Raw genomic sequence first — 22,872 nt, 5'->3', positions numbered from 1 at the left:
TTTACAGGCATGTAAGTGAATACTAAATTTAGCAATTTAAATATCTTGAATTGTCTATAAGGCAAAATAGAATGTGGTTTATATAATTTTATGTACTGTTTTTTAATTCAGGTACGTATAACTGAACTAATTATCCTCCTTGGTTCATCACTCATTGTTGTTAGTAGCCAACAGAAGGCTTCATCATGTTTTTATTTCATGATGTTTCCCCTGTTGCTGTTTCAGTCTTATTCTCTCTTTTCCTAATAAACAACCAATATCATGTGTTTACTGTAAGTTCTTGCACATTGTTAATATGGTGTACATATGTATAAATAGTATAATGGTATGGATGTCATTTTTTTTTTTTTTTACTCTTTTCACTCAACACTGTTTTATATCTTTTCTAGTATCTGTAAAATAGCTCATTGCTTCTTAGTATCCCATAGTATTTATCTATCAATTTTACTTATTCTTCCTTATGTTGGATTCCCAGGCCACATCCATGCCCCTGGCACCAGCAGTGCTATGTTGAACCCAGTGACACTTAGGTGTTGAACATGTTTAGATGTGTCCCATGTGTATTGTGACAAGGATTTCTTCAACATACCTACGTAGAGGTGGGGCTGCTGACTCAAGATACGTAACTACAGTACTGCCTGGCCTGCCGTCTGGAGTGGCTGTGATTGTCACAGCCTCTTGCTGGTGTAGTGCGTTAGAAATCCCGTCTCTCTGTGCTGCCACTCACCTCTCTTATTATTCACTCTCTCGATCTTACCAATTCTGTGAGTGTAAGGTAGTAGGTTTTAAAAAAATTGTATTTCATAACGAATGATGTCAAACTTTTCTTCATATGATTGCCAGTCATTTAGCTCATGAATTACTGTGTGCATGTCTTTTGACCCTTTTAAAAATCAGCTTGTTCATGTGCAAAAATTCCTTATATAATCTCGATAGTGATTCCACAGATATTGCTGTTACCATCTTTCAGTCAGCTACCCATTTGTGTCTTTTGAACAGAAATTCTTAATTTCAACATAGTGAAAAATGTGTTTTTTAAATATTGAAATTTAAAAATGTTTTATCGCAAACTTCCATGCCTCAAGTAATAATAATAAGAAGAAGAAGAACCACGATGTTGAAGAACAAAAGGAATTTTTAAATTAAAAACTATATATAGTACATAGAATTTATAATCTTGTTCTGTTAACTGCTAATGTAAATAGTGCTGTTGCAGATTTCAGGCTCATCACTTTATCTGCCTCTGTTTGATTACCATTATGGCCTCAAAGCTGTTAGAGGTGCGCCTGGCTTCATTCTCTCTCATCTGCATGTCTGTGGATGGGATTGGCTCACTGGGGTGTGGGTTCAGGTCTGGCCTGTGGCCTGTTTTATACAGCTCTTGTCCTAACAATGGTTTGTCAGGGTGCCCAGGTGACTCGGTTAGGTGTCCGACTTCGGCTCGGGTCATGATCTCACGGTTCATGGGTTCGAGCCCTGCGTAGAGCTCTGTGCTGACAGCTCAGAGCCTGGAGCCTGCTTCAGATTCTGTGTCTCCCTCTCTCTCAGACCCTCCCCTGCTCTGTCTCTCTCAGAAATAGATAAAAACATTAAAAAAAATCTAACAATGGTTTGTCCATTTTTAAAAGATTGTTTTTAAAAAAAAGAAGGTAGTTGGTAGAGATCCTGTGTGGCCACAAAACCTAAAATATTTACTAAATATTACTAAGATATTTACTGGCCCTTTAAAGGAAAGTTTGCCAACCTTTTACTACAATATAGACTGAGATTCTCAAATTATTTTTTTAGCTCTTCTGGCATCATATGAAAAAATATGCCATGGATAAATGCAAAACTAAAATACAACTAAAATTATACAAGGACTGAAATAATTTGTTACTATCACAATTCATTAAGAGTAATGGTATATCTCATTAAGTTCTCTCATTAATAAATTGTGGTTTACACAGTTTATTTTGATTCTGTTATTCTTTTTCTCTCTGGAAAAAATACGTAGATGTGGGTGAATGTCCCAGTGAGTATATCTAGGTGTGTCTCCGTGATAGCCAAGAAGTAACTGCTATTAAAAATTGCTTGCTTTATTAGGTAAATTGAGTTCCCTCTTTGCTTGTCATTTTGCATTTCATAGCCACCTTTACCAACTTCGAAGGCACATTTTACATTAGTATTTTAAATTACCTAAAACTAATGTAAAATTATATCCCTTAATAATTCTGGTGTATACTGTTTGATTAAATTGAGGCTATACTTCTTTAAAAGCTAATTGGTAAATTGTTAATGTTCTTAACTCTTCTACAAATGACATCAGTTTTTAAAAAGGGAGGTGTTTCTGCTTGGGTTTCTGAAAAAAGAAACCCTGTTTTCTGCAAAATTATACATTAAAAAGAACAGGTTTTTGGAGGCAGTAGGGACAGACCATTCAAAAGCTATGCAGCTTTGTAACCAGAGCCCTAATGAAAGTAATAATTGGTACCCAGGAGGCAACTGAAATAACAGGCAGCATTTTGTGCCTTGGGCACCATGTAGTGCAAACGGCGATGGGGTTCTAAACCAGTTGGACTGTTTTTTTAGATAGAGCACACGAAGAAGCAGGACTTTCCACCAGCCCAAGATGGGTATGTGGCTGGGGATATGCCTGTTTGAGAAAGGAGCTCCTGGTGCAAGTACTCATTTTTAATTATTAAAATGACCGAATGGTCTCCTGCCTATGTTGCAGTCAAGCTGAGGCTCTTAATTAATGCATCTGGTAATGAAGAACTCCATTTACAGTTTTTCTCACTTTCACAGGTGGCATTTATTATTATTTTTTAGAGGTCTATTTATTTATTTTTGAGACAGAGAGCATGTGAGTGGGGAAGGGACTGAGAGAGAGGGAGATGGAGAAGCTCAGGCAGGCCCCCTGCTGCCAGCCAGAGCCTGACACGGGGCTCAAACCCAAGAAACAGGAGATCATGACCTGAGCTGAAATCAAGAGTCAGGTGCTCAATCGACTGAGCCACCCAGGCGCCCCGTTAGAGGGAGCTTTTAGAATAGTTTCTTGGATCGACCTCATGATTTGTGATGGACCGATTTTGTGTTTTCATTAATTCTCTCCATTTTGTGATATTTTGTCCATTATAAAACACCAGATTTGTTTTTAGCAAATAAACATTTAATCTGATCCATTTAAAGCAAGTATTCATGAGGAGGTTTTGAATATTCATATACCTGTTTATGTTGCTCTCCTGCTTAAAGCCCTTGTGTAGATTTCTGTCATCTACTGAATAAAGTTGAAACTCCTTAGCTTGTCATATGAAGTTTCTTATGATGATATGATCCCTTTCACTTTTCACCCTCATTCTCTATCATTTGACCTTTTTTGTACTTTACAGTTCAGGGGTCTTAAATTACATTTAGTTGTTGTTGTTGTTTTTTAATGTCATGAAATCCATAATTTTGTGATTCGTGGCCTTCATACCTGATGTTGAATACAGTTTACTTGGCAGATTCCTACTCATGCCTTGAAACTCACTCCAAAGTTTGCTTATCTTGCAAAGGCTCCTTATGTTGTCTCCTATGTCCTTTTGACACACCTCCTTTTTGGAGCATTTTCTTATTTTTTGTCACTATAAGTTGAAGGCTTGACTTGTGTTTTCTGTGTCCCAGCTCTGGAATCAGCCACTTCTCTAAGAAGCTCAGATTTGTTTTATTCAAGAATAGTATTTAGAGGGGCGCTTGGGTGGCTCAGTCCGTTGGTTGAGTGTCTGACTCTGGGTTTCAGCTCAGGTCATGGTCTTGCAGTCCGTGGGATCCAGCTCCATGTTGGGCTCTGTGCTGGCGGTGTGAACCCTGCTTGTGATTTTCTCTCCCTCCCCTCTACCCCCCACTCTCTCTCAAAATAAATAAATAAAACTTAACAACAACAACAAAAAGAATGGTATTTAGAAATCAGTATTTGGGCGCTCAGTGTGCTTCTTGCTCCTGAAGTGTCATTATTTCTAGGCCTTGTCAGCAGACACACGTATACCAGATAGATTATATGTGCTAATCCGTAGGCACACACATTTGTATTTCATTCTGTGCCGTCAGTCTGTATACATAGGCTCCTGAGGTCCTGAGTTCATACTGATACTTGTGGTTCCTGTCCTGCACCACAGCGTTCATTCTTACCTTCTCCTGTCTTTTTGGTAATTGCTTTTTTAGTCAGCGAGAAACCTGGCTCTCATTATCTACGGTATATTTACCTATTGTTCAATTCTAGGATATCCTAAAAATTATTTCTGAATTACCAATTCCTACCTCTGTGACAAACAGACTTACTAATTAGAATGTATTATTTTTTGTGCAGATCCTTTTGTGTTTAACCTTATAGTATGTGTGTGTTAAAGATACTGTTTTTCAAAGTTACTTAGGTCAGTTTTTTTCATCCTTACCCCATTTGATGTGATTATGTTATTAATTTATAAAACAGGTTCATTTCTCCTTACTATTTGTATTCCATTTAGTGTACCTCCTTCACATCCTGGTTGATATTGTTTATTTATAGTTTTTAAGATATGTGAAACATTTCCCTGGTTTTAAGAGTTAAAACTGTACAAATTGCGTGCTCAGAGAAGGAGCCCTCCCTCCCTACTCCTCACACCCCATTCCCATACTTCCTTCTTTCCCCTCTGGTCCCACCCACCACCCCGTAGGGAAACAAGGTCTTTTTAGTTTCTGGTTTATCCTTTTTGTACTTCTTTAGAATATGATAAGAGACTTGTCATAAATGTGGATTCTGTATTCACATAATATGAGAACTTCTCCATGAGAGAATTTTAAAATATCTTTTCCAAACGTTTTTAAAAAAAGTTTTTAACCTCCACTATGCTGGTCAAAAGCTATGGTTGGAATATTTATTTTCCCGAAAGCAGAGTGCTATTAACTGGGTTCTTTAGTCCTGCCAAAGTATTTCTTCTGCAAGTGATTATTAACATTGATCTCCATCTTACCTTTCCCATCTTCATCATCATGGAACTTTACTGTTAGCTGATTTGGACTTCACTACATTTCTTGAATATGCTTTATATGAAGTCATTCTTGTTTCTTTATTTTTGCTCTTTTTTCTGCCTAAGCTGTCATGCCATGGTCTCTCCTTTAAAGCCTAACTTATCCCTCCCTTACAGCCTAACTTTATGCCAGTTACTTTTGTGTCTTACCCTTTCCTCTCCTTCCTCTAAACCTTTGAATGCTAAATAATTTTTTTAATTATAATTTCTGGGGTACCTCGGTGGTTCGGTTGGGTGTCCAGCTTCTGATCTTAGCTCAGGGCATGATCTCGCAGTTAGTGGAATTGACCCCTGTGTCAGGCTCAGCCAGGGCACAGAGGGGATTCTCTCGCTCTCTCGCTCTCTCTCTCTCTCTACCCCTTCCCCTCTCACCCTCACACCTGTGCCCTCGCTCTCTCTTTCTCTGTCTCTCCCTCTCAAAAAAAATAAACATTTTACTCTGACAAGCCTCTTAATGTTTCCTATAATAGAAGTATAGGATAGTCCATGATAAAAATTAATTTTATGCTCTACATTTTGAAGCTAGATACTGATGTTTTTCATCTTTTATCCTTAGTACTGATCCATACAAATTATCACCCTCATAATATGCCCAGTTATTTTCAGAACTTTTATTTTATTTATATTCAAACTAAAATGACTTCTCTGCTCTATTTGCTATATTTTTGGGAAAGTAAAATCATACAGTTATTGTTGCTAATTTGAGGAATGAAAAGATTGTTTTTGAAATTAATTTCCCATGATTAATTTTATTGCAATTAGATACATTTACATAAATCATACTTATAAAATACATGGAACTGCCTTTTCCCAAAGTGGTCATAATACTTAGTACTGGGGGAATTTATATAGCTTCCTTATGAGTGGTGTGGGTGACATACTCTTTACGGGGCAGGTAAAGGAAATGGAGGGCATTTAAATTCATCTATAAAATCTTAGCGAGTTTGGACAGAGCTAGAGGTGAATGAGTATTATTTAGTGTTATACTGTTACAGTGATTTAATTTTACAGCCCACACACATAATACAAACATACACGCACACACACATATACTACAACACACACACACGTGTGTATTTACAGTGGTTCTTGTCCTTGTCAAAAACATCAGATAAGGAGTATCTTATTACACACCCAAACTAAACACAGATAAAGGTGTTTTTATCATTTTGTCAAATACCTTCATGTCATAGCTCTGTATTTCTAAATATGCAGCTTAGTGGTATTGCTTTGAAACTGTTAAGATCTTTTAATTTAAACATTAGGTCTATCTCCCTCATTTTTTTTCTTGATAGTAAGAACTGTTTTTAACCAGCCTCCAAACTAGGCTCTTTGTAATCTTAAGTACTGCCTTTTCCTTTGAAAATGCCAAAGCTTCCTAATTCTTTTCCCCAGGTCAGTGCCTTAAGATCACATTTTGTACTTCCCTTGTAATTGCCCTCTTAACTAATTAGTATTGCAAGAAAAAGAAACAAAAGATGTTGATTTTCATGGAATCCCCATGGAGTTTACTGCTTTTTACTTCTTTCATGGATGAAGCCTCCTGTACTTTAGAGTTGAAGTTATCCTTGATTTCCCTGTAATCCTGACACTTTTAAGCATCTCATAATACATTTAACTCCTGTCCTCCCAAAGCTATGTCAGCAGTGAAGTTTTATTGGTAGCAATTTGTAGCCACTGTGTATATAGTAATAATGGAATTAGTTGCATTTATGTGTGTATGTTTTTACATACAACTGTTTTTCCTTATCTCTGCTCTTTACCCAGACAGGCATGGTGCATTGTGATACAGCAGTTGGAACACCTGATTATATTTCACCTGAAGTTCTCAAATCACAAGGGGGTGATGGTTACTATGGGCGAGAATGTGATTGGTGGTCTGTGGGTGTTTTCCTTTTTGAGATGCTGGTGGGTAAGTAAATATTTTAATTTGTTCTTTTTTAAAAAACTCATCTCATACCACTTTAGTTTTAAGTCAAGAGTTTGAGAATATAAGGAAATTAATTGTATGCTATGGAAGAAGTAGAGTTAAAAAAGTTTTTTAATGTTTTATTTATTTCTGAGTGACAGAGAGAGACAGCGTGAGCAGGGGAGGGTCAGAGAGAGAGATACAGAATCTGAAGCAGGCTCCAGGCTCTGAGCTGTCAGCACAGAGCCCAACACGGGGCTCGAACCCATGAACTGTGAGATCCTGACCTGAGCCCAAGTCGGACACCCAACCGACTGAGCCACCCAGGTGCCCCAGAAGTGGAATTTTTTAAAACGTGGAATTTTATCAGATATGACAGGTGGTTATTGGAAAATTAAAACCAACCTTTGTACTGGGATAGTGATTTAGTGGATTATGAAAGGAATTGAAAGTATACTGGTGGGAAATAATCCTTCAGTAGACCTTTTTGTGGGAAGGCATTGTTAGAGTAAGAATCAAGTTTACAGCTGCAGTGGGCCTCAAGTCCAAGATTTTCTTGATCAATAGTATTTGTTGTGAATGTTTTAAATATAAAGCTGGTATACTTGTTTCAACAATAATAGAGGACTAAAAGTACTCTTTAGTTTGTTTATGTAATTATGTTACATAATTGATTTTTGTCAGCTGTGTTTCTTCTGTTTATTACTTGTATTTATGGTTAGTAAATATAGTAAAATAAATCATAAATAGGTATTGACCAATTTGACTATCAAGATAAAAATATTTTATAATAATATTTCATTCTCAGAAAACTCAGAGGCCTATTTAATAATTTCTTTCACTTTGACCAAATGAACATTTGAAAGGTTCATGTATTTCAGAACTTTTGTTTACATCATAGATTTCATTCTTGAGATTTCCAATTCCAAAGTACTAGGGTCACAAAAATATCTTCTGGCTAAGGAAGCCACTGACTGAATCATCTGGCTCAGGGATGAGGCAGATATAGCTAAATCTACTTTATAAGGCAAGTGTGATAAGGCTGGTAACATTATATGAAATAACTTCAGAGTTGAAAATATATATTTAGAAATTGAAGAATCTGTTTTCTAGAGGATGACCCTAAAAAAATTGGTAGCAGAAAATCCGGAGAATCTGTGGGATAGTTGAGTATGATTATTACTAAGAAAAAGATGAGAATATTTTGGTAAGTCTCAAATTTAAATAATAATCAGCCACGGAACATTTTTTGTGGCATAAATTGCCTTCTCTTGGTGACCACCTTGTGTATGTAATATTGATCTTGCTGTGCTTAAACTCCTGTCGTTGTATGACCTATTTTGTTTTGTGCCCGTTGTTTCTGTAGTGCACCTTTATATGCAGAGTAGGTTCCCTGGTGGCTGTCCATTCTCCCCACCTCTGGCCCCAACTGATGACACATTAGGTGTATTTTGTAATCTTTTGAAAGTAGAATATAACCTAGGATTTTCCTGAAATCTTCTAGGGATTTAGAAAAACAGTGTGCTTTTGAGGAAGTCACATGACTCCTTTGAAGGGACATTTAAATTCCTGCTGTTGTTTTCAACTCTGAGAATTGAATTTAATGAGTTTGAATGACACTGATGTACTGTATCCTAGGCTGACTGGGGCCTACCTGCTCAGGTTAGTGAGCGCTGGACCTCACTTAGAGGGCTCTACTGCAGTGAAAAATGGCCTTAGAAAAACTTTGAATTCATTTGTTCTTCTAGGCGCCTGACAAATGTAAAGTTAACATATTTAAATAATAAATGAAAAGTGTTTAATTTGCATTCTCTGTTATACACCATGTCTTCTTTCTTGGAATTTTAGGAGATACTCCATTTTATGCAGATTCACTGGTAGGAACATATAGCAAAATTATGGATCATAAAAACTCACTATGTTTCCCTGAAGATGCAGAAATTTCGAAACATGCGAAGAATCTCATCTGTGCCTTCTTAACAGATAGGTAATATACATTGAATTTCTTGTAGCGAGCCCTTAACTTTTAAATTTGTAGAAATGAAAGCATGGCTAACTCTTATTTACATATGAAATCTCTCTCTCTCTCTTTTTTTAAATCTCTTTCTCTTCATCCGAATTGCATTTAATTCTGGGTGAGGCTTTTCCTACTGCTAGGCCTGGTGTTGGGTTACTCTCGTTATTATGTGTGTGCAACCCCACTGTAATCTAATCTGAACTTAACCTTCGTGTCTAAAAAGAGAAAAATAGAACTTGGTAAGAAAACGCATTTGAGAGAAATAAAACTTCTGTTATTTACGTTTTATCCTTAAAAGTAATTAAGTGATATGATTCTTATTGTACATCTTTTGAGAGAAGAGTATTTTGTGCAGATACATACTTGACTGGTTATAATCTCCAAAGCTGTTTGTATTTGACTTGGGAGTGCCCCCTTCCCAGCCCTTTTTTATTTGCATTTGAATATGAGTAAGTCTGCTGGGGAAATTCGATATTTCTTAAAACAAAATGGGTGAACAGTGTTGTGAATACCTGCCTCAAAAGGAGAAGATAGAAGACTCTTTGGAGTTTCTTCCTTGGCCTTTCTATTTAATTTTTTTAATTTAATTTAATTTAATTTTTTTATTAAATCTTAATTCTTTAAGATTTGTGTTAAGAATCAGCCTATCATAGAGCAACATTTGTAATGCGCATGTGCACTGCAGTCCAAACTTTATGCACCTAGCATTATGATCTTAAGGAAATTATTTTACTTACAGGGGAAATAATTTTACTTACCCATAAATGATGGGGTCAGATTCAATCGAAGAGAGCCGAGGGCGTTTCTAGCTGGAAAGTGCTGTGATTTCTTAGCAAACCTTATTATTAGCCAGTTGCTGTTACAGAGGAGCCCTGCAGTGCCTGTCCTCATGTATTTATATCGTTGCATATTCTCTGGAGGAAAAGATCTTAAAGGTGGAATTCTAGAATACACACTTTAAAATGAGTTAATGTTGCAGTCTCTATCAAAATAACCACCAGCATTCTTCACACAGCTAGAACTAACAATCTTAAAATTTGTATGGAACCAGAAAAGACCCCAAATAGCCAAAGCAATCTTGAAAAAGAAAACCAAAGCTGGAGGCATCACAATCCCGGACTTCAGGCTGTATCACAAAGCTGTAATCCTCAAGGCAGTATGGTACTGGCACAAAAACAGACACTCAGATCAATGGAACAGAATAGAGAACCCAGAAATGGACCCACAAATGTATGGCCAACTAATCTGTGACAAAGCAGGAAAGAATATCCAATGGAATAAAGACAGTCTCTTCAGCAAATGGTGCTGGGAAAACTGGACAGCGACATGCAGAAGAATGAACCTGGGCCACTTCCTTATACCATACACACAAACTCCAAATGGATGAAAGACCTAAATGTAAGACAGAAACCATCAAAGTCCTAGAGAAAGCAGGCAAAATACCTCTTTGACCTCGGCCACGGCACCTTCTTACTCAACACGTCTCCAGAGGCAAGGGAAGCAAAAGCAAAAATGAACTATTGGGACCTCATCAAAATAAAAAGCTTCTGCACAGTGAAGCAATCAGCAAAACTAAAAGGCAACCAGTGGAGTGGGAGAAGATACTTAACAAATGACATATCAGACAGAGGGTTCGTATCCAAAGTCTATAAAGAACTTATCAAACTCAACACTCAAAAAACAAATAATCCAGTGAAGAAGTGGGCAAAAGACATGAATAGACACCTTTCCAAAGAAGACATCCAGATGGCCCACCGATACATGAAAAAATGCTCAACATCGGTCACCATCAGGGAAATACAAATCAAAACCACAATGAAATACCACCTCACACCTGTCAGAATGGTTAATATTAACAACTCAGGCAACAACAGATGTTGGTGAGGATGCAGAGAAAGAGGACCTCTTTTGCACTGCAGGTGGGAATGCAGACGGTGCAGCCACTCTGGAAAACAGCATGGAGGTTCCTCAAAAAATTAAAAATAGAACTACCCTATGACCCAGAAATTGCACTACTAGGTATCTATCCAAGGGATTCAGGTGTGCTTTTTCAAAGAGGCACATGCACCCCAGTGTTTATAACAGAGCTGTCGACAATAGCCAAAGTATGGAAAGAGCCCAGATATCCATTGACAGCTGAATGGATATAGAAGATGTGGTGTGTGTGTGTGTGTAAATATTTACATTGTATTTACACACACACACATATATACAGTGGAGTATTACTCGGCCATCCAAAAGAATGAAATCTTGCCGTTTGCAACTACGTGGATGGAACTAGAGAGTATTATGCTATGCGAAATTAGGCAGAGAAAGGCAGGTATCATATGACTTCCCTCATGAGGACTTTAAGATACAAAACAGATGAACGTAAGGGAAGGGAAGCAAAAATAATATAAAAACAGGGACAAAACATAAGAGACTCTTTAATGTGGAGAACAAACAGGGTCGCTGGAGGGGCTGTGGGAGGGGGGCGGGCTACATGGGTGAGGGGTGTTAAGGGATCTGCTCCTGAAATCAGTGCTGCACCATATGCTGACTCCATTCCGAAGCTGGTCCCCTGCAGTTTGGGCTCACACAGATGAATATTTTTATTTGAAATTCTCATGTATATTTTTGTTTGATACAAACTACAGAGGGAAATACATTTTCCTTTCCATGGCATTTCCTGTACGGTCCTTTTAATCTACAGAGACCATATATTGTAAAATTGGCATTGCTTGTTTTTGAAAAACATTTAAGCTTGAAACTTTTGATAAAGATATCTCAAAGTCATTTGCGATCCTTATTTTGATCCTTGTCAAGATAGGAGTTATTTTTTTTTCATAATCTTTTCATAATACAATCTTTAATTGCATTGTTTAGGGAGGTACGACTTGGGAGAAATGGGGTAGAAGAAATCAAACAACATTCTTTCTTTAAGAATGATCAGTGGAATTGGGATAACATAAGAGAGAGTAAGTCAGTAACTTTAACTATTTCCATTTCGTCACATTTTCAATTTCAAAAATTGATTCCTCTTTTGAATTAAGCGTGTTTGATATACTTAATGATAACTACTTTTAAATTGAGAAGTTTCATTTCAGATTTGTTCTGTGGCAATATTCATAACTAAATTAATGTTCCTCAGGATCTTAACAAACTAATTTGTATTTATTAGCAATATTTCTTAGTGCTTTTATAATAGATTTCTTAATTTCTCAAGTTTTTTGTGAATCCAAGTAATTTGCAGAATGGGGAAAATATCCTTTAATTTTGAATGTTTGAATTAATAAATCACTAATTATGGAGACTATACTTTGATGAATACTAGAATAAGCATAGTAGTGCATTTTAACTTAATGTATATTGGACATTAATTCATTTTAAGAGTTAAGAAATATTTCAGTTACAGAGTATAAAAAGCCAAAGACTGAAGAATGTATGTGCAAGTCACTGCTGCTTTCAGTTTTAATACCTATGATATCACATTGCTTTCCCTGTTTAGTAAACTTAACTATACATAAAGCTGATCTAATGTAGTAATAAAATACTTAATAAAATTTTAATGTTTTGAAATGATAGAATGTAAACCATATTACCAAATTTTCTATAGTAAATCATAATGTTATTGATTAGTTATATATTATTAATATATGTGTTGGTGGTATCACACAATTACATCTTGTAATCTGGATGGTTAATACATATTTCAACAATGACTAAAATAATTCATTTCTTCCCTTTCAACAGCGGCAGCTCCTGTAGTACCTGAACTCAGCAGTGACATAGATAGCAGCAATTTTGATGACATCGAAGATGATAAAGGAGATGTAGAAACCTTCCCAATTCCTAAAGCTTTTGTGGGAAATCAGCTGCCTTTTATAGGATTTACCTACTATAGAGAAAATTTGTATGTGATTTGTTTGTTACATTTTTATGGCTTTCAAGCTTTTGATGTAAAGCGTTGTCTTACTGTGAGACTCTGGATTATAGAAGATAAAGTGTTCATTTGTTTTAAACTTTGGAGTTTTTAAAAAGGACTATCAAGTTATTTTTCATTTAATTCCATTATTTCTGAATGTTATATTCATTTACAGATGAATGCACGGCACTGTTGTATATTCTTTGGGGGCTATAGAGTAAGACCAAATACATACTTTTGAAGGAACTTAATCAACTAATGAGGAATACAAGAGAATAATATAGTCATAATGAAGGATAGAATGTGATATTTGCCTTAAGAAAGGTTCTGAGGCACCCGGGTGGCTCAGTCGGTTGAGTATCTGACTTTAGCTCAGGTCATGATCTCACAGTTTGTGAGTTTGAGCCCTGCATCAGGCTTGATGTTGTCACACAGAGCCCACTTCGGATCTTCTGTCCCCTTCTCTCTCTGCCCCTCCCTGCTCTCTCTCTCTCTCAAAAATAAATAAATCTTGGGGCATCTGGGTGGCTCAGTTGGTTGAGCATTTAACTTCAGCTCAGGTCATGATCTCACAGTTCATGAGTTTGAGCCCCGCATCGGGCTCTCTGCTGTCAGTGCAGAGCCTGCTTCACTTCAAATTCTCTGTTCCCCTTTCTCTCTCTGCCCCTCCCCAGCTCACACTCTCCCTCTGTCTCTCTCATAAAACAAAACAAAAAAAAACATTAAAAATATATTTATTTGAAAAAAGAAGAAAAGTACCAAAGTATCTGAGGTAGCTCAGATAGAATGGTTCAGAAGAAAAGTAAAAGTCACATCTCTGTGGTGAGGGTAAGAAGTCAGGTAAGACTTCAGGGAAGGGATTGCGTTTGCGAAAATAGGAAAGAGTTTTTAGTGGCCAAGATGTGAGGAGGTTAGATGAGTTGTGGGCAACTGAGCAACGGCAGCAAAAGTGTGGATGTCCGCACACATTGGGAACAGAGTAGTGTGGTCCAGTAGGGCTCAAACACAAGGTGCCTATTGCTGTATTATGATCATTTGGACCTAATGAGACTGTAAGCGTCTTGCTTGTAATCCCTCCGTGCAGCACAGAGCCTCAGTAAATACTGGTTGACTGCAGTGAGTATTGGGTGTAAAGATTAAAACTGTTGGGTTTTCAGGGAAACAGTAAAGCAGCAGATGATTATTCTGTGCCATACGAAGGGCCTTTTGACTTTGACTCATAGTGAGAAGTGAGGCATTACAGATATTTGAGAAACACAGTTTTGAGAAACTTTTGGTGCTTCCATGTATGTAATGGTGGAGGTGACCAACCATTGTGGTTTGCCCAGGACTGAGGGGCTTCCTAGGATGTGGCGAGGGATTTTCATGCTGAAACTGAGAAAATTCTAGGCAAGCCAGGATGAGTTGGCCACCCTGCTAACAGTAGTATTCTAAAAACTATTGTAATGTTCACTAAAATGAGGATATGGGTGCCTGGAGAAACCCAAGCATTTTTATAGGCAATGAGGAAGGACCCAGTTAAAGTGAGAAATTGATATTTAAATAGAAGAGATGATTTATGTTTTAAGACCTGGAAATCAAGAGATGTTATCTTTGAAAAGGAGGAGAGGGGTCTCTTTTCTAGAAGATTTCTAGATAACATAGTTGTAGGAACTCAGAATGAGATGAAGAGGGGGAAAGTATAGTCTGTATAGTGACTCCAGTCTCAATAATATTAAAGACTAGAACATCTGAGAAGAGTGGGGGGCAAAACAATTGTAGCATTTTAAATTCTTGAGAATGATATAAGTGTGTAGAGGGGGAAACAATGCTTCTTTGAAAATATGTTAAAATGAAAAAGAAATCTTTGTGGTTAAAATTTAATTCTGAGAATAATTTGGGGGTATTATAAAATGGATTAAAATGACCTGCACAGAATTGATTTCCTGCCTTTCTCTCTAGGTTATTAAGTGACTCTCCATCTTGTAGAGAAAATGATTCAGTACAGTCAAGGAAAAATGAAGTATGTATAAATTTTTACTATATTTTAGTCACATGTTGAACTAACTTAGTAATATCCATGTGTTTAAAAAGTTCATTGGATGCTACTTTTTGAATCATTAGATGGTGTTCTTTGTTGTAATACAGTTCTCAGAACATTGAAATGATTTTTTCAATTCAATGAAAAAGTAGTATTGTGTAAGATAGTATTGTGTAAGATAGAGTGTCTAGTAAAAAGATGAATTATGCATAGCTTTTAGGCTTAGTTTTAATAGCAAAAAAGTGATAGGTTTATAAACATCTATAATATCAGAAATTTTTACAATCTTAGTACTCTAAAAGGATATAGTTGATAAATTATAAGGGTATAGAAATAGTGGAGAAATTAATATTCTGAGTGTTCAGGAATGAATTCATATAAAGGGTAATTTTATCAAACTCTAACAATATTTTGTGGCCTCTCTAATTTGTAACCGTACACAAAAGTAAATTGTGCACACACATGCACATTAATAAGGATGCTAATAACATTTTCTCCTTAAAATTTATAGAAGGTAAAAAAAAAAAATTGGTTAGATGATTTTGGGATGATTCATTTTAGGAATTTTATAAAGCATGCAAGCATTTTAAATTTCTGTGTTTTTTTGTTTTATTTTAATAGGAAAGCCAAGAGGTATGTTGATGTCACTTACATTGAAAAGCTGAGAAAAACACATCACTCTAGTTTTGATAGAGCCATTTTCTACCTAGCATTTGGAGTGCTACATCTACTTAAGAACGAAGTTCCCAACCTTGTTTCTACCAAGTATTTCTTTTATTATTGCCCCTATGGATTTATTGTTTAAATATGTATTATATAATTTTCTTATTTTTATTCACGAAGGATCTATAACTGATAGTAGAATTTTAGATTAACAAGTGAAAACCAGTGTGATCAAATTATACTAATGTAATAGCAGCCAAAAGCAGTTAAACTTGACTTGTTCATTGGCCTGTATATTCTTATTAGGGAAAAATGATAGTTTTGCTTAAGATACATAAAATATTTAAGAAAACATGAGGAACCTAGTCACTAAAATAGTGGAAAGAAGATTGGCCTTGGAATCTAATAAACTTGAACTGATTTTTGGCACAGCCACTTATTAACTAAGCCATCTAGAGAGTTATTCACCTCTTTTGAATTTCAATTTCTTTATTGAGTAGATACAACACTACCACCTTTTTAGGGTTGTTGTTAGAATTAATGAGACAACAATTTGTAAAATGCCTAATACCTAAGGCATAAAAAAGTTAAGTCCTTTATAAAGGAAATAATGCTCCAAAAATGGATTATTTAATATGTAATGTAATTTTCAGTTTGTTTAAAGATCAACATATCTGGCCTAGAAGCAAACGTAAAGAATGGCAAGGAAATGACTTATAATCAGTTAGCCGTCATTCTTGGAAGACGTATTGACTATAACTCCTTATAGTAGTGTTCCTGGCACTGTGTAGAAAGATACAAAGAAGAGCTTGAATTCTCATTTTTAAGAGCGTAATATATTTTTGAACAAGTTCGGTCAAATATTCCAAACATTTGTTTCAGATATAGATCTCTTCATCTTGTAAATACACACTGTGACAGTATTTTTACATAAAAAAAAATATTTATTTTACATAAATAAAAAAATAATTTTTACATAAATAATAATTTTTACAGAACAGGGGAGGACATCAGGATATCCTTTATTTGGAATGAATGAGAGACTTGGTGTCATAGAAGAATTCTGCCAAGATTAGAGCTTCTCATTTGCATATTTATGTAGTGTGTACATGTTTACATACATACGTAGAAAGCAAGAGATGGAGAATTTTTTCCTTATGTCAGTAAAAGTCACATTAAGAAGGTACAAAAACTGTACCATTATAAAGGAGGTTATATTAGGCTTAAAAAACAGCTTATCATTGTTTTCTTTAAGCCTCTCATATTTTAAATGTGACCAAAATTTATATAGTTTTTTGTTTTTGGACAGATTCAGAAAAAACTATACACATTAGAAGAGCACCTTAGCACTGAGATACAAGCCAAAGAAGAACTAGAGCAAAAGTGCAAGTATGTTGTTTAGATAATGAAATGTATTTTAAAATTTAAGTTTAAATGTTTTACTAAAAATGAAGAGTTACAAAGTAATTATATGATTATTTTTGAGTTTATAGTATGTAAATGTTTTTGTTATAAATTAGGAGAGATTTTACTTACTGTTTCTTTTGAAATCCTTTAGATCTGCTAATACTCGCCTTGAAAAAGTAGCAAAGGAGCTGGAAGAGGAGGTAAAGCTGCCGTGTGCTTTCATTAATATTTTTGTTGACTAAAAGTTCTGATGCCTGCCTTCCCTGCAGAGTTCTCATAGAACCTGAGTAATACCTGACTTGATATATAGTAAGAGCCACCTTACGTAGTATTGGTGAACAGGACGAAAGTTACAGGATAACCATGATGATAGCTTCATTTTGTTATGTTTTCGCAAACTTGAGTTGATTTAGTATGAGTAGATATTTCACGTAAAAAGATTTGCATTTGTGTTAATTACTTGGGTTAACAAGAGAAAGTGACCATGTTTCTTCTTTTAAATTTCTGTTCGTAACATTTCAGATCCATAGTTAATTAAGTGAAGATGGTTCAGTGGGGATGGAATGTTACAGAAAGTTTGACTTTCAGTAGTAAACAATTAACAGCATGGTCTTAATATTAAATTTAAGAGAGGTATACTGTTTTGAAAATAATGGAAAATGTTATTGTAAATTTTAACAGCAGTTATCGCTTTTTTAAAAGTTCTTTGTTATCTGCTTGAAATATTAAAATAGTGTTTTCATTTGATTTTTATACATATAAAATAACTTTGGTAATAACTTTAAGCATTATTTCAGATTACCTTAAGGAAAAATGTGGAATCATCATTAAGACAATTAGAAAGAGAAAAGGCACTTCTTCAGCACAAAAATGCAGAATTTCAGCGGAAAGCTGATCATGAAGCAGACAAGAAACGAAATTTGGAAAATGATGGTTTGTGGTGTAGAATATTAAATACTTACCAAGAAAAAAATTAAGTGTGTATGTATGTGTGTGTTGTTGTTGAAGCTTGCCACTGAAATGCTTTTTATCATAGTTAACAGTTTAAAGGATCAGCTTGAAGATTTGAAAAAAAGGAATCAGAGCTCTCAAATATCCACCGAGAAAGTAAATCAACTCCAGAGACAAGTAGGTTAATCTCAATTTGTAATAAGATATTGAATTTTCTTGATAACTTACTAATTTTAATTGGGAATGTTACAGAGGCCTTTGCCTCTGATTTTAAAGGGAAATCATTAGGAAACTTTTTAGGGATTTTTTTTCTTTAAATAGTTTGTAACGGGCTGTTAAATGGAAGTATTTTCATTATATGCACTTGTGTTTGTTGTTGTCTGTTGGATTTTGAATGGGATTACAGCTGGATGAAACCAATGCTTTGCTGAGAACAGAATCTGATACTGCAGCCCGATTAAGAAAAACCCAGGCAGAAAGTACAAAGCAGATTCAGCAGCTGGAGTCTAACAATAGAGAGCTTCAAGACAAAAATTGTCTGCTGGAGACTGCCAAGTTAAAACTGGAAAAGGAATTTATCAATCTTCAGTCAGTTCTAGAATCTGAACGGAGGGACCGAACTCACGGATCAGAGATAATTAATGACTTGCAAGGTATTATAAAGTAGAGATTACATTTGAATTCATCTTGATTTATATTTTGGAGATAACTTTAGATGATGGGTATATGTGCTGGGATAGCACATTTCTGAATATACTACTCTGTTATGTGAAATTAGGGTGTTGGAAATGCATTGATCCAAAATTTTATGAATAGAAGATTTTCTTTCAAATAGTGTGAAATATTGTAAGTTATCAAAAACCACCTCCCAAGGTGACGCCTTGGCTTCCAGCTGACTTAACCATAAAGCCCTCTACCAACAATTATAAAACTTCTGCTCATAAATAACAGCTGCAAAGTATGAGGTGATTTCCAGATTTTTTACTCTTAATTTAATATATGTACTTTGTGGGTTTATTGTTTTTAAAATGTTGCAATTTTAGGTAGAATATCTGGCCTAGAAGAAGATTTAAAGAATGGCAAAATCTTATTAGCAAAAGCAGAGATGGAGAAGAGACAACTACAGGAGAGATTTACTGATTTGGAAAAGGTAAAAACATGTTCAGCTTTATATTTTGTAAGAAAATGACAAAGAGCTTTAGATTGGAAAACTTCATCTAAAATAAGAGTTATCAGTATTCTTCCAGTGAATGTTTCTCCCTAGGGATCCAAGGAAAACTTAAATTTTGACTACACCATCTCTTTAAAATGATACACAGTTACAATGGCTTTTGGCATTGAGAAGTTTCTTGGGGCGCCTGGGTGGCTCAGTCAGTTAAGCGTCTGACTTCAGCTCAGGTCATGATCTCATGGTTCATGGGTTCGAGCCTCGCGTCGGGCTCTGTGCTGACAGCCAGCTCAGAGCTTGGAGCCTATTTCAGATTCTGTATCTCCCTCTCTCTCTCTGACCTTCCCCTGCTCGTGCTGTGTCTGTCTGTCTGTCTGTCTGTCTCTCTCTCTCTCTCTCAGAAATAAATAAAACCTTAAAAATTAAAAAAAGAAAAAAGAAAGTTTTTCTTTAAAACTGTTATAAGCCAGGGATAGGTTTTAGGCTCTGTGCAGTTACGGTGTTATTTTTGTTCACTTATCCATTCGTTGAAGTATTTAATGTATCACCTGTGGTAGAAATATGAGGATGCAGTCTTTGCTTGCCTTTCGCAATCTCACAGTGGGGCCCCCTGTCTGTCTCAGATGGTAGAGCATGTGACTCTTAATCTTTAGGTCGTGAGTTCAAGCCCCACATGGAGCCTACTTAAAAAAATAATAAATTTTATTTTATTATTTTTTTTAATGTTTTATTTATTTCTAGGAGAGAGAGAGAGACAGCGTGAGCAGGGGAGGGTCAGAGAGAGAGGGAGTCATAGACTGAAACAGGCTCCAGGCTCTGAGCTGGCAGTCAGCACAGAGCCCGACGCGGGGCTCGAACCCACGAACCGCGAGATCATGACCTAAGCGAAAGTCGGACGCTTAACCAACTAAGCCACCCAGGCGCCCCTAAAAAAATAATAAATTTTAAAAAATACAGTCTAAAGAGTAGTACCTAACATAATTAATAAAGCACACAGATAGTTCTAAGGCGGTGTGGTAAAGAGACTGCTGGAAGAATGGACGGCATATATGGGATGCACAGGGCGGGGTTGGTAGGCAGGGGAAAGGCACATTCTGAGCAAGGGGGGACAGCAGGAGCAGACGTACACAGGAAACAGAAAAGGCAGAGTTGGCTTATGGACTGCACACTGCTCAGTAGTCTGGAGTGTAGAGCAGGGGTCAACAGATTTTAATCTTTTAAGTGAAAGACAGTAAGTAGTTTAGTCTTTGAGAGCCATATAGTCTGTTGCAACTCAGCTCTGCTGCGATATGTAAAGGAATGGGTGTGGCTATGTTCCAGTGAAATTTTACAAAAATAGACATCAGGCCAAAATGGCCTGAAGACTGCAGTATGGTCCTCATGGTAACCCTGAGGAATTCACTGTCCAGAATGAGGCTATAGACCTAGACATGAGCTAGATCCTGTAAGATTTTGAATGCTCTTATTAACAGACTATTAATTATTGATGCTCTATTAATAATTTCTCTAGGTAATGAACCAGCCACTGAAGGGCTTTTTAGATGTATATTTAAGATAGATCATTGTGTACCATGTGTGGAGAATAAATTTGAGAAAGACAAGATAAGAGGTAGGGAGACTAGTCAGAGGCATTTTCAGTAATTCCAATAATGGAGATTTAACTGGTACAGTAGTTAAAAGGATAGAAAATGGGGATGAATCTGAGAACTGTTTGGAGGTAGAATATTTGGCAGCACTTAGCGATTGATTAGATGAAGCGTGTGTGTGGTACTTAAGGATGAGTTCTAGGTTCTTACTTTGTGACAAGACATATAATGCTAACACTAATTAATAAAGAATAAGGGGGAAAAAGAATGAAGGGAAATAACTCTTTTAGAAGAGATAATGACAAAATCTGTTTTAGTCCTATGTTTGAGGTGCCTTAGGATGTTCATAAAACAGTAAACTATGTTGAAGCTAGAAATATTTGAGAGTCATTTGATACAGCATGTCTGAAGCTGTGTGAATGCAAGAGCCTATCTAGGAAAAGATTGCTCAGAGCACTGGTGTTTCAGGGCGGAGTTGATTACTCTGTTGTTGGATTGAAAAAATCATATTTAGGGGCTCCTGCGTGGCTCAGTTGACTAAGCATCCAATTCTTGAGTTTGGCTCAGGTCACAGTCTCAGCAGTTAGTCAGCTCAAGCCCTGCCCCAGGCTCTGCACTGACTGTGTGGAGCCTGCTTGGGATTCTTTCTCATTCTCACTCTCACTCTCTCTCTGCCCATCCTCTACACATATTTCCTCTCTTTCTCTCTCTCAAAGTAAATAAACTTAAAAAAGAAAAAATCATTTTCAGTATTAAAGATTTATTTGAAAAACAAAAGAAATATTTACACTTATGATACAAACTATAGAAAACAAAGAATTGNTATGGTCCTCATGGTAACCCTGAGGAATTCACTGTCCAGAATGAGGCTATAGACCTAGACATGAGCTAGATCCTGTAAGATTTTGAATGCTCTTATTAACAGACTATTAATTATTGATGCTCTATTAATAATTTCTCTAGGTAATGAACCAGCCACTGAAGGGCTTTTTAGATGTATATTTAAGATAGATCATTGTGTACCATGTGTGGAGAATAAATTTGAGAAAGACAAGATAAGAGGTAGGGAGACTAGTCAGAGGCATTTTCAGTAATTCCAATAATGGAGATTTAACTGGTACAGTAGTTAAAAGGATAGAAAATGGGGATGAATCTGAGAACTGTTTGGAGGTAGAATATTTGGCAGCACTTAGCGATTGATTAGATGAAGCGTGTGTGTGGTACTTAAGGATGAGTTCTAGGTTCTTACTTTGTGACAAGACATATAATGCTAACACTAATTAATAAAGAATAAGGGGGAAAAAGAATGAAGGGAAATAACTCTTTTAGAAGAGATAATGACAAAATCTGTTTTAGTCCTATGTTTGAGGTGCCTTAGGATGTTCATAAAACAGTAAACTATGTTGAAGCTAGAAATATTTGAGAGTCATTTGATACAGCATGTCTGAAGCTGTGTGAATGCAAGAGCCTATCTAGGAAAAGATTGCTCAGAGCACTGGTGTTTCAGGGCGGAGTTGATTACTCTGTTGTTGGATTGAAAAAATCATATTTAGGGGCTCCTGCGTGGCTCAGTTGACTAAGCATCCAATTCTTGAGTTTGGCTCAGGTCACAGTCTCAGCAGTTAGTCAGCTCAAGCCCTGCCCCAGGCTCTGCACTGACTGTGTGGAGCCTGCTTGGGATTCTTTCTCATTCTTACTCTCACTCTCTCTCTGCCCATCCTCTACACATATTTCCTCTCTTTCTCTCTCTCAAAGTAAATAAACTTAAAAAAGAAAAATCATTTTCAGTATTAAAGATTTATTTGAAAAACAAAAGAAATATTTACACTTATGATACAAACTATAGAAAACAAAGAATTGGAAAATCTTTTGCAGATATCCAGAAAATAGATTGACTTCTGTTATTAAAGTTTCCCAACTTAAAACAAGTCTCCTGTGTGGAATATAAGGGTAAATGGTAGAGGATCCTGAAAATCTGTCTTTAGCTCTAGCAAAGGGAAACATTTGGAATGTTTTAAAGGTGAGCAATAATGACACAGGAAGGAGAGAAGCTTTAAGAGGCTGAAAAACACCATGTCCAGAGAAGACCAGCATTTAAAGAACAGCTAGGGTAAAACTTCCTAAGTGACAGAAGAGATGAGAATAGGAAGGGGCTAGCCAAGTGGGTTCATTGTCAGGTATGTCAAGGAAATGGTTTCAAGGGCAACATTGAGTCTCAAT

At 36.1% G+C, this 22,872-nt stretch overlaps 1 protein-coding gene across 1 annotated transcript in view; it reads left to right on the top strand.

Annotated features, from left to right (window-relative positions):
• ROCK2 (Rho associated coiled-coil containing protein kinase 2) overlaps positions 1–22,872 on the top strand; it is a 131,307-nt gene that overhangs the window by 79,566 nt on the left and 28,869 nt on the right. The window contains exons 6-17 of the mRNA XM_077750937.1: positions 6,795–6,939; positions 8,785–8,923; positions 11,819–11,910; positions 12,686–12,845; positions 14,799–14,859; positions 15,499–15,510; positions 16,850–16,929; positions 17,099–17,147; positions 17,745–17,880; positions 17,984–18,075; positions 18,305–18,551; positions 18,942–19,048. Coding sequence (XP_077607063.1) covers positions 6,795–6,939; positions 8,785–8,923; positions 11,819–11,910; positions 12,686–12,845; positions 14,799–14,859; positions 15,499–15,510; positions 16,850–16,929; positions 17,099–17,147; positions 17,745–17,880; positions 17,984–18,075; positions 18,305–18,551; positions 18,942–19,048 — 1,320 coding nt within the window. The remainder of the gene's footprint in view (positions 1–6,794; positions 6,940–8,784; positions 8,924–11,818; positions 11,911–12,685; positions 12,846–14,798; positions 14,860–15,498; positions 15,511–16,849; positions 16,930–17,098; positions 17,148–17,744; positions 17,881–17,983; positions 18,076–18,304; positions 18,552–18,941; positions 19,049–22,872) is intronic.

The sequence above is a fragment of the Crocuta crocuta genome, unplaced genomic scaffold (genome assembly GCF_008692635.1).
Source record: "Crocuta crocuta isolate KB4526 unplaced genomic scaffold, BGI_CrCroc_1.0 scaffold129, whole genome shotgun sequence".
Classification (NCBI taxonomy): Eukaryota; Metazoa; Chordata; class Mammalia; order Carnivora; family Hyaenidae; genus Crocuta; species Crocuta crocuta.
This window is presented reverse-complemented; position numbering and strand designations above follow the sequence as displayed.